At 39.8% G+C, this 14502-nt stretch overlaps 2 protein-coding genes across 23 annotated transcripts in view; one reads left to right on the top strand and one right to left on the bottom strand.

Moving 5' to 3' along the window:
* Positions 1–4723, bottom strand: part of LOC130184154 (cytoplasmic dynein 1 intermediate chain 1) — a 66403-nt gene extending 61680 nt beyond the window's left edge. For 2 of the 21 annotated variants that reach the window (XM_056399970.1, XM_056399979.1), the window contains exons 1-5: positions 4433–4722; positions 3301–3438; positions 2893–3007; positions 1834–1974; positions 552–597 (exon numbers count right to left, since the gene is read on the bottom strand). In XM_056399970.1, coding sequence (XP_056255945.1) covers positions 552–597; positions 1834–1974; positions 2893–3007; positions 3301–3420 — 422 coding nt within the window. In that variant the 5' untranslated portion in view covers positions 3421–3438; positions 4433–4722. Of the gene's footprint in view, positions 1–551; positions 598–1833; positions 1975–2892; positions 3008–3300; positions 3439–4432 lie in introns of all 21 variants that reach the window. The other 19 variants (XM_056399972.1, XM_056399983.1, XM_056399971.1 and 16 more) reach the window with 18 other exon arrangements.
* Positions 4724–5273: 550 nt separating this feature from the next.
* On the top strand, positions 5274–13819 carry pdk4 (pyruvate dehydrogenase kinase, isozyme 4). Of its 2 annotated transcripts, XM_056399998.1 has the most exons (11): positions 5278–5635; positions 6147–6288; positions 8187–8258; positions 8629–8813; positions 9150–9239; positions 9553–9630; positions 10307–10383; positions 10474–10572; positions 10880–10993; positions 11395–11508; positions 11822–13819. In XM_056399998.1, exons 1-11 carry the CDS (start codon positions 5518–5520, stop codon positions 11963–11965), a joined length of 1233 nt encoding a protein of 410 aa, XP_056255973.1. In that variant the 5' UTR covers positions 5278–5517; the 3' UTR covers positions 11966–13819. The 2 variants fall into 2 exon arrangements, 1 of the variants encoding a protein (XP_056255973.1); XR_008829940.1 differs by lacking the exons at positions 10307–10383; positions 10474–10572; positions 10880–10993; positions 11395–11508; positions 11822–13819 and having other exon boundaries at positions 5274–5635; positions 8629–8839; positions 9553–9592.
* Positions 13820–14502: the final 683 nt, after the last annotated feature.

Here is a 14502-nt window from a genome sequence, read left to right as displayed (position 1 = left end):
ATTTATTTGCAGGGAGTTTAAAGAGAAACTGAAACCTAAAGAATTTTATGGCGAGTTGGATGAAGTCTACCAGCTGTGAAAGGATAACACTTCCAACACCGATACACTTTTTGATGATACCTTTTACGGCCAGGGAACACGACCATTAGGCCTTCAGCTGGTGCCACATAGGACCAGGTGAGAGTGGCAAAGCATTTCTTTAGCCTGACAGACTGTCTGTTTTACTGTAACAGCGATGACACTTTAAGCAGCTGATTGTCAACTCTGTGAAGGCTGAAATGACTTTTGTGGCTCAACTCATGCAAGCAGCAATCTTTTAGGCTGGTATTAAGGGAGACAACACAGCTTCAGACAGGAAGTCACCAGAGGAGAGTGGAGGAATGAAGGTAAGAGAGGCACTGCACTGTTTGGATCTTATAAATAATGATGAGAACAAATTGGTAAGACCACTGACAACGATTTGGTGCCTCTCTGTGTTCACATGAGGATAACCTCTGCTAAAGAAAAGTAGGGGGGGGGGGGGTTCCTGGGTTTGACATGAAAATGCTTACCTTGTGCTCTGTGCTTGGGACTTGTTTTTAGAGAAACCTGACCTAAGAAGGGACACACACATACACAGCCACAAATGGAGAAGCTCAAAATGGCATGCCATCATCCAGGGTGGATTTGGGGGGAAAAACTCTTTCATTCCATTTATTGGAACTAACCCACCAATTTGTACAAATCTGGTACAAGCTCAAAAGAAACAAAAAGTATTATATAAGAGAATTGATTTCTGCTAGGAACTTTGTTCATCCCCAATTCCACCCCTGGCCATACCAGAACAACACATCACTAATGACCCCTGAGGGCGTCCCTCACACATTGACCATACAGTCCGCTACCATTAAAAAGCAAATGGAAAGCGCTTGATGACCACTCCCTTCTCAACGGCAGGTTTAATTCTCCAAAGCAGCCAAGGGCAGACCTTAAAGATGATTGGTTTATGCACCGGTCTGGTGTGTTATGAGTGTGTTGTAAGAACTGTGAATGCACCCTACAGAACAGTGACACAAGGTGACAACCTTACATTTTGTCACTTGTGCTCAAATCAGCTGCTTACCTGCAAATGTATGGTTCATGCCCCTTAGGCTCTATATTCCAAACATATTCCATTAACTGCCTCACAAGGGCTGCTTTACCTATGTGAATCTCTCAGTATTTCCAAACTAACATATCCTTTGCAAAAACGTCTCCAGCTGAAACTTACCTCAATATCTAACTTAATTCTGCTAGCTAGTTATGAGAAGCAACGAGCTGTACAGTGGTCATCAAAACACTGGATGTCATGACAAATGACAGATACCACATTCAGAACCTAACAAGGCACCACAACCTCACCAATCGTGACACTTATTCTTACCTAAACCTGTTGTGCAATTGACAAGAAAAGAGACAGAATGTGTGTCAAAAAGGACAATTATCTTATTTAGGCCACATTTTGCCTTCAAGTTAAAGACTGTGCTTCCTCATTCTGATTATTATAATCTCTCAAAGAACTGGTATGTGAGCGTGTGCAGTGCCTTCTAGTACACAGTTTCCTAGTGTCTTATCTCATTTACATGAGCATCTAACATTTATTTTTGTCTAATATAAGAATGTGAGAAATTATTGAGACATTTTACCCAGCTTTGGAATTTAAAAATATTTTTTCTTAACCCAAACCTCAGAAAAGGGGCTAATACTAAAAAGACAAAAATGACTTATTTTTTCAAAGTTACCACAGAGAGATGAATGAAACCCATCCAACAAGAAAGACACTGAACTCTGGTATGAGGTGTGTGATTTTGGCCTACCTGCCTGCTGCTCCGCCATCAGCTGAGTCCTGGCTCCCTGTCTCACTGGGTGTGCTCACTGATTTGGAGGGGGACACAGGGGTCGGGACTAAATAATGAAAGTAACATGAATCTAACATTAAAGGCTGCAAAGAATGGACTGCTCAACGAAAAATTGGGATGAGAAGCAATAAAGTAAAATGAGTGATGGACAAATATAATAAATGTTTAAAAGAAAAGAGAGGAAGGGCAGGGTATCAAATGCATTGTTGATTTTGTATGTACTAGTAATCTGTATTCAGCTGTATTTAAAGATGCATTATAAATAACTTAATCTAATAACAGGCAAAGCAGTGACCCAGTTCTGAGGTGTTAAGGATGTTGTTACAATTTCAGACCACTAGAGAACAGTGCTTCCAAAAGTTTGCTGGTGATTTGTGCACAAGTAAAAGGGAAGACATTTTTGAGCAGCAAATTTCTGAGTAAAATGCTATTTATGTCCAAATACCTTATTGTAAGTAATAATATTACATTCAAGGTACACAGTGGAACAGAAAAAGATGATAAAAGGAAGTTATAAAATAATTACACATCAAAGTAAAGTAATGTTCAGCACAGTCCAACCACAATGTGTGCAACAAATCATGGAATCAACTTAGGATAAAAAAGACAGTGTAATGTGATGAAACTTGATAAAATATTATATATGACAAAAGTACTACTTTTATAAATAAATGAATGAAATAAAATAAAAACACAGGTACTATATAATGCAGAGTTATGGCAACACAGATGATAACATGCTTTAGTTTTTGATCATTTCCTTATCAGTAAGGCAGGATTGGACAGATAATTTTCACCAAATTACATGTACCATAGGTTACTGCATGCATCTTAGGTCTGATGAAGTATAGGCTGACCATTAAACCGTTTCTCATATGTTTATGGCTGTAATTAATGCTGTAATTTTAGAACTATCCAGGTCATTTTTACTGTAGTAAAAATTTACAAAATCTTTTCCATCACAATCACAAGAGAAGGACTGATTTATTGTTTATGGTATAAAAGTATTATGTACCTAGTGGAGGCTCCGGTGATATGCCAATACTCTGTAAGAGGGCCTCGGTCTCTCTGCGCTTACGGTCTAAGTCTGAATCCTCTGGGGTCACCTCTGCCTTCTGTTGGCTCTCTGTCTGCACAGGACACATAGAGGAATGTCAGCTTACACATCATGAATTAAAGAACAGGTTCGCAGCTCACCCATCATGAGTTACAGTTAAAACATGCATGTGTGCATGCACAGTTTGATTAAAAATTCCAACACCAACCTTCTGCACACACATAGATGTTTGTATGCACGCATAGACACACACCTCAGTCTTTTAAGTGTCACGGCCTGACAAGGAGTGTGAACACAAGTGAACACACAAACAATACAAACTAGAGAGTGATACAGTATGAGTGCCAGTAGTGTGAATTTACTCACTTTTTTCCTTACCTCTTTCTTCTTCCTCTCCTCCTCCTTTCTCTTTTTTTCCTCCCTGATTTGGGCGAGGCGCTGCTTCTTGCGCTCAAGCTCTGCTTTTAGGTCACTTTTGTCCGACATGGTGTCGTATGGGGGCGGCTTCAAGCAAGAGGATCAAACAGGAATGAGATAGTACAACACTGTCACAATGTGCTCTGGTCTCATTTTGACATAATACAGTATGGTGGAGTATCAGTTCATCCAATGAGCCTAAGTGATTCTTCAGAAAACTCACTGAGTTATACAGCCATATACAGTAGATCCATAACCTTGCAGGCTCACCAATCAATAAGGACTTGATATTGGCAAAACAGCTGTCAATACTAGGTCACAGTGAGCGGAAAAGGATTTCCATATTTGTTTGACACTTGTAGTTATTCCAGAGGAACTAGTTCTGTGTATGTTGGCAGTATATAGGCCAGTCAAATCAACATGGTTATTAAATAACTCACCATGTTTATGACAATACTCTAATTTCATTACCATTTTATAGGAACAGTTCAAAAGCGCAACAATTGTATTGCCGCTACACAATTAAGAAGATAACTAAGCTTAAGTAGAATGAAAACAGACTTAATGTAGCCTTATGATTGGGATATTGTATCAGGCTCATTATGCCTGAGTTGTTACAGAAAGGTGGGCTACCTATTTATAGCAGTGTGCACCCTGACTTGCTGGATATTAGGCCAGTGTCACATCTGTCAGACACAGCAAATGAATCGAAAGGACTTGACTCTGGAGGTTTAAAAGCGTCTACCAAAGCTATTTGGAACAAATATGAGTAAATAACCAAAGGTCATTATGTCTTCCAACATTAAGAAAAGTGACACATACACAGTATCCTCGTAACAGATCACAAGTTACATTGATATAGTCCCTTTAAATGGCTAAGGTTAACAGGAAATAAATGCATTCGCAGCTAACGTTAGCTAATCAAAATTTTAACAGCATTTACTTCTGGCAATGCGTTTAGGGCCTTACCATAAATATTACAGCTAGTGAATTTGATAACGAGTAGCGTCAGCTGGCAAAAAAGGGGGAATATTCTTATGCCAAATAACCGTATAATGTACTGTTATTGTTTCACTCATACCTTGTCCACTCGTATTGATAATGATGTGTCACCCGGTAAAGATGCTGTCTCACTGCTGCACCCCGAAGGAAATCAGCACATCCTCCACCTGAATCACACTGAGTCGAGGCCGTTCGGCTACCACCGAATAGGTCGTTTCAACCTTTTCGTGTGGCTATTGATGACACTGATTAAAACACAGCATTTCAGCGGTCGATGACCCGAATACAACATAAAACAGGTGCACTGCACGCCGATACATCCCTAGGAGGAGTGGGATGATGTAGAGAAGGAGGAGACAAAATCCCACCTCCTTTGACACACGCAGTGTCATCGACTCATGGGTTTTGCAACGCCGCCATCTTGTGGACAGTTGTAGAAGTGCTAACAAATAAACTAACAAATAAACAAATGTTGATACTTTTCATGAGGAGACTGAAACGTTAAGAGCCCGTCTGTTGTGTTTCCAGCCTTGCAAACATGCTGTAACTCGTGGCTGAAAGTTTAGTGAGTTTAACTCTGCGGAGCATTTACATTTAACTTAACTAGAAAATGAAGCAGCTGCCAGTGAAGTCAGTTAAGGTCGTTACAACGGCTGGTTCCGGTATGTCTGTAATGAAGACCCGTGCAGTTATTAGACATACTGACAAGTCTAATTTCGGTAAGCGTTCAAATATGTAAAATAAACAAGTATTTCGGATAGCTCGTCGGTAGGGGATGCTGTAATAAAAGATTCTGCGATTTCACAACCCTGTATGGATCCAACATTTGAGAAAGGGATTCGACGTCATCTTGTCGCTCATTGGTTGATATTGATGTCAATCTCTTCTCTCCGCCTCGTCCGAGACAACACACAACGTTCCGTGTAGTAAACTGCCTTCGAAGGAGGACACTCATCAAGATGCGAGGGAGCTGCCTGAGAAAAACAGTGATGGGGAAGTTATAGCCAGCCTCGTTAAAGATGTTGATTTAACGGAGGGATTCTTGTACGACGCCGAGCTTTAGCCTTGCTAGCCAAAAGTCGTCAAACTGGAGCGTGCTGGAGAAAGAAAGCACAGTTTCTCCCTAACACACTGACAGTTTGGGGTCTATGAAGGGCAGGAAAAATGAAGTTCGCTCAATTTTTGCTGAAAAACGGCTCCGTAGCTGGGATACCGAAACAAGTGGAGAGGTTTTCCAAGTTTTCCCCTTCTCCCTTGTCTATGAAGCAATTCATTGACTTCGGTAAGCGTTACGAGTAGCATTGATTTTTGTTGGACAGTGCATGTTGTGTTTTTCCCACACTCACATTGCTGTTGCACAATTCACATTCCCATTCTCTTTGTGTGTGGTGACAGCTGACTTCGCACTATTCTGGTCATTGACAGACTACTGCTGCTAACACCAGAAAAATACACATGCAGACATATGCTGATCTGATTCTCAGATGTTTGATTGTGTCTCTTACTATGCCTAAAATCTAAAATGACCCCTTTGGTTTGGATGACTGAATCCTGCAATGACAAACAAGATCAGCAAAAAAACATAAGAAATGCTGATATTTTCTTAATGGTTTTCCATATCATATGCGTAATAGATTCATGTAAAGAAAGACAAATAATCCCTGACAGATTTCCTTCAAATGTCAATGCTTGGGACAGGTTGCTGTTTCAGAGGATTTACAGGATGGGGTCGAAGTTGGATGCTTACTCAGTCATTTCTTTTTTTCCTGACTCTGTCCCTCATGTGACCGCAGGCTCGGCCAATGCATGTGAGAAGACATCATTTGTGTTCCTGCGTCAGGAGCTTCCTGTCAGACTGGCCAACATCATGAAGGAAATTGATTTCCTCCCTGACAAACTCCTCAGCACTCCATCCCTTAAGCTCCTCACCAGCTGGTAGGATCTTCAGACTGAACAAACCTCTCTTTCTATATAATCTGTTGTACCACAATCATTGTTACTAATCTCTGGGATTAATGAAATCTTAGTTTTCCAACATCTCTTCCTTCACCTTTCTGCAGCAGTGTTAGTTTGTGCTAGTGTTAGTTTTGGAGAACTTAGCGCTTGTCACATGCTTATTTGATTGGATGAAAGCATTGCCGTTGAGGTTGTCTGAGGTTGTATGAGGTCACTCTGTTCTGTTTAAAGATGCATGAAATCCCTTCCTCCCTCACCCACCTGTCCTCTGTGGACTCATAAGATAGCTAAATGCCACGGATCTGTGAACGTCTTTTATGATCTTTCTTTGAATTAGATAAGGCCTATGCTAGGACTTAACAATATTCAAAAAAATCATATTGAAATGAACATGACGTAGGACATTAATGTGACGATATTGTGATTATAATGATTTACAATTTTAGTGTAAATGGTAATTTTTTCATTTAATTTTCACTGAAAAAAATATAAAAATTATGTAAGGGAACATTCCCTTATGTCTGGAGGATCTGATTTGTAGACTTGGGCATCTCTGTACCACCACAATGCTTCATTTATAATGGTATGTTGTTACATTTATCGAGAAATTGCAGCTCGTGCTATTTGCTTATTGTGATTTCAATAATATTTTTGATAAATTGTTCAGCCCTAGCCGATGTACCAACGAGCCTCCCTGTCCCTGTTTAATGTCTGTATTATGTTTATGTAATAGGTCTTTATAACACACACAGGTAGAGCTGAACCAGCATATGTGACCCTGCATGTACACACCCAATTCAAGGTTCACTAAGTGCATTATCTAAAGAGTGAAAAGCTATAAACATTGATGGTGCACCTAAGCACAGGAGTGTGTTTGTAGAATGGGATAGAGTTTACACCAGTGAATGTTGGATATTGGATTCAACTTTACTCCCCCTTTTTTTTTTTTACCTCCAGCTTCTACTGTAAACAGCAAAGAATATGTGCAGGCTTTTCTCTAAAGCCAAAACAGAGGTCCTGTTTCTGTGTACTTTCACTACTTGGAGTTTGTTTTTCCACCGCAGTTGCCACTTCCCAGTACAGTCATGTTAAAACACAGTATTACATTGCAGACTGCATGCCCTAGCATGTTGATTATGTTTGGTGTACAAGTCACGTGAAGATATGACAACAGAGGTCATTACCCCACTCCCACTGTTTTCATAAGCGCCACAGTAGTGTCTATATTTGGCCACGTAGCCTCCCTCCTGCACCGTGACTTTCTCTCCCCCCTGCTGCAGAGCTCTTTGCATTTCCTGCAAAAGAGTTGATCAATCATTTTGTTAATGTTGTTTACGAGGGGAGAGAGGTGACATCTCGGTGTTTCATGGCAAGCTTGCAAAAACAGATGTTGCAAAGTAGTCTGTTATAAGATGTACATCTGTTTGCATGGCGGCACTTAATACAAAATCAAGAGCTGAAGGTCAGTTGAGGGACAAACCTGGCACGTAGAAAGCATAGCAGCCCTGCCGTTCACCTTTCACCCAGTTTTTCCACAGCGAGACAGTACAAGAGAGAATGTGACTCAGTGAGCTCAGCACTTGAGTCTTCTTCGTCCACTGGCCTAGATAAAAAGTCTGTGATTGAACAAGCTACAGTTAACTAAAGGAGGGACAGTGTTGTTAATCATGTGAACATGCTCTATGTTTAATTATTCAGTTGCTCTAGTTGTCTAAATAAATAATGTTCAATGCTGACCACTCAGAGTAGTTTTGAAGTTTGATGTAAATGAAATCACCATAGATGTTTTTTTAATCATATTGAAGCTCATTTTGTAAAAAAAAAAAAAAAAAAAAAAACGGAGATGAGAGTTTTCTGTATTTCTTTATGTCCTCCAGGTATTCACAAAGTTTGTTGGAGCTTGTAGATTTTTTAGAGAAAAATCCAGATGATAAGGATGTCCTGTCAAAGTAAGTAATTTACTCTTTCCAGTATGCATTGCTTATATACACTGTAAGAACGTGTTTATTGTTGTTTTGTTGCTGTTAGCAATCCACTTTGTTGATTATTCAGAAACTGTCAATACTAATCCAGCAATCCTGTAATTACCTGTTAACTTCCTATTTTCAACCTGACACTGCAAACTTTGTTATTGTTACATATATCAGCAGATGTGTTGATATGTTTATTGGAGAATGATCTTATGGCCCTGTTATATATGTATGTACAACATGTTATGCTATGCTATGTTTAGCAGTCATGTTTATGCTGATGTGCACATATTCTGTTGTACCTACCCTCACATACCAACACATTCATCATCACCGCCTTTGCTCTCAGCTTCACACAGACTTTGGTAAACGTCCGGAACCGGCACAACAATGTGGTGCCCACCATGGCTCAGGGTGTGGTGGAGTACAAGGAGGCCTTCGGCGTGGACCCCGTCACCAACCAGAACGTTCAGTACTTCTTGGACCGCTTCTACATGAGCCGCATCTCCACACGCATGCTCATGAACCAGCACAGTCAGTATAGCACTATGTGATTGACTGTGAGTTAATCAACACAGTTGCTAACACTCACAGCTCACGTCATTGATTTACACTCAGTATGCTGGAAATTCTTGACAGCGAGAAGAGGGGGCTCTGTCACAGCACGTTTTTAAAAATCTGATTAAGCACCAAGAAGTGATCTCAGTCATGTTAAAGATTTTACTGCTTTAACAAAAGTACCACACAGTCAACACCTACTCTGCAGCACCTCTGTTGTACTGATTGAGTAATACATCTGAAAAGTGACTGTCATGTCGATACAGCTTTGTTTTTTGAATCACACGCAGTGTTTGTTGTTCTGCCCTCTAGCATTAATCTTCAACGGCAGTGTGAACCCAGCCCATCCCAAACATATTGGCAGCATTGACCCCAGTTGTGACGTTGTGGAGGTAGTAAAAGGTAATGAATGATCTTCTTTACCTTTAACACACATACACACACACATACATACACACACCCACACTGGATGTATTATCTGCTTTCCAGCACCCTCTGTCTGTACGGATTCATGACTCTTTGAACTTTTACAGTCAGCTAATATCTATAGAGTAAATATACAGTGGGAGATGATGTTATCATTATGGATGTAGCTATTTTAGATCCACCTGTGAATGTTGTGTAAACTGATTCACTCAAATTCCCATTCAGCATGAGTTGTCATTTGTTTCTCACACTGAAATGTAACCACAGATTGTTTTGTTTCACTTTGTAGATGCCTATGAGACTTCAAAGATGCTGTGTGAGCAGTATTACTTGACCTCCCCTGATATGGAGATCACAGAGGTCAATTGTAAGTCTTATAAAACAACAATAATGTTTCTATTTGCAGATATCTGTGTGTGCACATTTTAGGATGTTTCTTGTTTCACATGGATATTTTCTACTCTAAAGATGAATTTCAACGGAACCTTTGTTGGTTTAGCAGAGACCCTCCTTGTCTGTTTCCTGTCATTTGGGCCTGCCATGAGCCAGTATCAGCATTAGACATTCCTCAGTGTGACCCATACAGTTAATACTTACAGAGAAAGTCACAACCAAGACAGAAATAGGCTTGAGATTTTCTTAGGCTTTTACTGCAGCTGCAATTGTACACTACATGAGAAACTAATCTATGTACTTAAATGTTATACCTACGTAAGTAGAAAACTCATTTTTTAAATGTGGCAGTTAATGTTAAAATATGTTCTTTACAAGATACATTACTTATTTCAGTTGCAATATGCTGTATATCAGTCAGGAGACATACCAGTGCTTTAGATATAAAGTGTTCATACCTGGCCAGCATGTTCTTGGCAGATAAGGTCTAGATAATCAAATGATGAATGATGTTGTCATGTCTTGTTCTTTTCTCAATGTAGCCAACATTGTAACACACCTGGTTGTATAAAAGGTTTGTTTTAACATATTAATATATAAATGTAATCTTTTTTTTTTTCTTATGATCAATAATATGAAATGATTCACAGCCAAAAACCCTGGCCAGTCCCTCCACATTGTCTATGTGCCATCCCATCTCTACCACATGCTGTTCGAGCTCTTCAAGGTACAGTAACCAACAAACCTGAAAAGCAGACCTATGCTACTTTTCACAATGTGTCTGCTCACTTATTTTGTAATCCATGTTCTCTGTCAGAACGCCATGAGAGCTACAGTAGAGACCCATGAGACGAGTCCAACATTGCCCCTGATCAAAGTGCGAGTTTCTCTGGGCACTGAGGACCTGACCATCAAGGTAGATGAGGACACTGATAGTTAAGACACACCATTAAGGACAATATTGTGCACACCATTGTTCTAAGTCTGTATTAACAAAGTCGTACATATAGTGCCATTCAGTACACAAATACATCTTGTGCCATCAGTTATACTGTATGCAGGTCCATGTGGACCTTATTACCTTAGTATATACTGTAAATAAAACCAACTGTGATGACTTGATACACAAAGCATCAAATTGCTTAGATTCTGGGGTGACAAGTTCACCGGATGTGAGGCTGCAGACAGAACAGTAAGAGAATTCTTGTCCTCCTTATTTTCAGATGTCTGACAGAGGAGGAGGAGTCCCTCTGAGGAAGATTGAACGTCTCTTCAGCTACATGTACTCCACCGCTCCCAGTCCTGTCCATGTCGACAACTCTCGCAATGCACCTCTGGTGAGACAAAACCTGTTGCACTTGGTCACTCTTGCACATTTTTCAGTCATCATTGTCGATGATTGTCTCAGTCAGAACACAATATGCTACAAGCTTTTAAACATGAGATGCAGCTCAGTAAAAATCTCGCTGTGCTGTTTTGCGCTGGGATGTATTTCTCCTTGCTCTAAACAGAGGCCCACACGACTGAGCATGATTGCAGATTATCTTATTTCAAAGAGGAAATCAGTCAGCAACATTTCACTGGATTAAACTGTAACCACAAGATAAATTTAAGATCTTATTACAAAGCAAGCCCTCTACAGTATCCACTTTATGTTCTTTATGTTGTGATATTTTAACAACTGGCTCAGACAACCTAATCTGTAAAGATATTGTAAACCTGTTTTTTTTTCTGTCAGGCTGGTTTTGGTTATGGCCTGCCCATCTCCCGCCTGTATGCCAAGTATTTCCAGGGAGATCTGCAGCTGTACTCTATGGAGGGCTACGGTACCTCAGCTGTCATATACTTGAAGGTGAGAACAGAACAATCTCCACACACAATGTCAAACATAACTGAAAGCCAAGTTGATGCAAAGTTCACATGGACATGTACAGTCAACGACACATACTTGATTGACTGAGTGGTGGCAGATGTAGAGTAATTATGTAATACAGATGCACAACTAATGTGAGTCTTGATGCAAGTTACAACTCAACACGTGTTCCATGTTAGAAAAGTTTTAATCAGGCACAGATGGAACTTTGTAGCCCAATGAGAAACAACCGGGACGTGACTCTCATTCATGGGTCCAGACTAATAAGTTCCATTCTGTCCTGTATCACCAGGCCTTGTCCTCAGAGTCAGTGGAGAGACTTCCTGTTTTCAACAAGTCAGCCCTACGGCATTACCAGACCACCACAGAGGCTGACGACTGGTGCATGCCCAGCAAGGAGCCAAAGAAATTGGGCAAGTATGAGAGGACTCAATGATGATAGACTAAGGGACGAAGTTGAGGACACTATAGAGTAGTCTGAGTAAATGAATAGTACAATTAAGAGGAAGAGGGTCCATGCTGCAAGAAGTGGATAAACTTGTACTGTAAGTGAAAGAAGGCACCATTTCCTCTCAGCATGTTGCTGGACCTGGACTTGTGTACGTGGAATCTGGATTCCTTTCTCACCCAAGAGAGAAACCTAGGAGGAGAAAATTGCTCATTGTTGGTATCAAGAATCAGATAAATGCAGTGAAATAACTGGGCTGTACTATTACTGCCAGCCTCCAGGCAATTTAACCCAACAAAAGCTCACCACATTTAATTCCATTATACGATGATTACAGGCTGCTAATGGTAATGGAACAAGTCAAGTATTAATCTCGTGTTGCCTCGCTCATTACACCCATTTTTCAGTTATTTAGCTTTAATAACGTGGAGACACTGTGAAACAAGTGTGCTAGCTGTTTGTGTTTATGTAATTTTTTTTTTTCTTTCAAAATGTATCATTTCACCATTTCAGCGGCTAACGTTCTTTGGTTAATTGAATTACTGGGTAAAATTGTGTTTTTGCATGAGGTTAAATGTGTATCAGTGCCTTGACAAAGCCCAGTCACTCATGTTAATCAGAATGGGAACATGTTCAACTTCTAAAGACAAAGGGAGCAAAGTCTGTTCCTCCTGTTTGCATTTCAGTCCTTTATAACTTGCAGAACAGCTTCACACAAACGACTTCTGCATTTCATGTTCAGCTCTGATACAAGTGGAACATTTCAGAAACAATAATAAGTTGTATCAGTTACGTGTGCTGTGAATTAATAAGGCCTGAAAAGATTTTTGCTTTGATCACTTCAATGTAAAATCTGTTAGCTCGTTAAATTGTAATTTAAACTAATTGTGATCCTTTTGTTAGAGGACTCTGATTGTAAGTAAACTACCTACCTTGTGCCTTATCCGTGAACCCATGTAAGCTAAGATCATTTTCAAAGTTGAATTATTGTGAATTCTGAAAATGAGAAGTGGAATTGTTAAAACAAAGTATCGCTGTATATTTAAAGTTGATTCGTGCAGCTCAAATCTGAATATTTGCATTTTAATTGCAACAACTGCCAAGTTAACCTTGACCTCCACAATAATTTTCCTGTGCTGAAACGGATGTGTTAAGTTAATCACAGCAGGAACTGAAACACATTTTTCCAACATTTTCAGTGTTCCCAGGAGTAAGTGTCTAGAGTTACACAGGTGCTCTCATGCATATTGAAGGTAATTTGGTAACATCACCCTAAGTGTTTTTTAATGACGTGTGTGTTGTATATTTAAGTGACTTGCTGCACTTCAGAGGATTTGTGTTTGGCTTGTGTGAAATGCTAAATGTTGCACTGCAGATAACTTCAGCTTTCTCTCATATGACATGCTGTAAGCCTAGTTCTCATGCTCAGATTAGTAAAGCATGTTATCCGTATTTCATAGGTTGATACACACACCGAGTTCAGTTTAGCAGAGACAGGAATAACACAGATGATGCCATATGCAAGCTTTATGGACATATCTGTAAAACCAATTTCAAATATTCCATTTCCCCGTGACACACCAGTCATACTTTCATACACCTCTCTATTCAGCCTAGTTTTAAGCTTTTAGTAATTGCTTATTGTTTTAGAATTTGAATATTATTATGTAATTCTCTCATTTTAGTTAATAATATTTCATGATTTGTGAACTAGTAGACATGTTTTGGTCACTTTTTATATGGTGCAACATCACTCTCAAAGGCCAAGTGTTCATGTACTGAAGTTGTGGTTCACCACTAAAAGGACCGGTGAATGTAGAAAATAAAAATCTCGACATGTCATTTCTTCAGCCTTTTGAAGTTTGTTTGTTCATTGTTGTTGTCAGGGTTGACTGGTGAACTCTATTCTTTGCTATTTGTTGCGTTGCAGCATTTATAGTTACTCGTTCATGTGTTGGCTGGAATTTTTTTCACAAGTTGATTTATGCAACATGAAAGATTTCAGTTAACAGAAGTATGTAGTATATCTAGTGTGTTACATAAACAGCTCCGCATGCAGTGTCCTCCTGACTCCCTGTTTTCCCCTCACAGCTTGTTTTTAGGAAACTTTGCTCTGTTTCTCTGTCAACGTTGCAGACACAGTCCGTTGGCTTTTCATGGCCAGCTGCCATTAGGCGCTGAGAACAGGCTGTCCTGCTCTGTTTTGCCCCTTCATTAGTCTGCCCACACGTTGCACTCTATTCTGGTTTTGTTACTCTCTCTGTTTGTGTCTCGCCAGTGTGTTTTCCACTTCACTGAGGTATTATTGTTATGGCAGCAGTACAAAAACAGCACTATTTAAGGTAATTCTCAAAGGCAACAAAATGAAAAGTAAAAATGAAATCGCTGCAATGTCAGAGTCACCACAGAGGTTAATGCCAATGTCAAAGTCGATTAAAGAGTGAACTGTTTTTCCCCCTCCCCATTATTATAATATGTCTCCGTCCCTGGCTCTTGCTGGTTTATTTTAAGATATCTGGGTGTGA

This window comes from Seriola aureovittata, chromosome 16, assembly GCF_021018895.1.
Source record: "Seriola aureovittata isolate HTS-2021-v1 ecotype China chromosome 16, ASM2101889v1, whole genome shotgun sequence".
Taxonomy (NCBI): domain Eukaryota; kingdom Metazoa; phylum Chordata; class Actinopteri; order Carangiformes; family Carangidae; genus Seriola; species Seriola aureovittata.
The sequence above is the reverse complement of the archived record's forward strand: the minus strand, read 5'-3'. Positions and strand labels throughout refer to the sequence as shown.

Bases quoted from the DNA above. Each gene is read 5' to 3' on its own strand.
- pdk4 (XM_056399998.1), top strand. From the start codon at position 5,518: ATGAAGTTCGCTCAATTTTTGCTGAAAAACGGCTCCGTAGCTGGGATA. The intron at 6,289-8,186 runs GTAGGATCTTCA...TATGTCCTCCAG, and splicing joins CTTAAGCTCCTCACCAGCTG to GTATTCACAAAGTTTGTTGG. The intron at 8,259-8,628 runs GTAAGTAATTTA...CTTTGCTCTCAG, and splicing joins GATAAGGATGTCCTGTCAAA to CTTCACACAGACTTTGGTAA.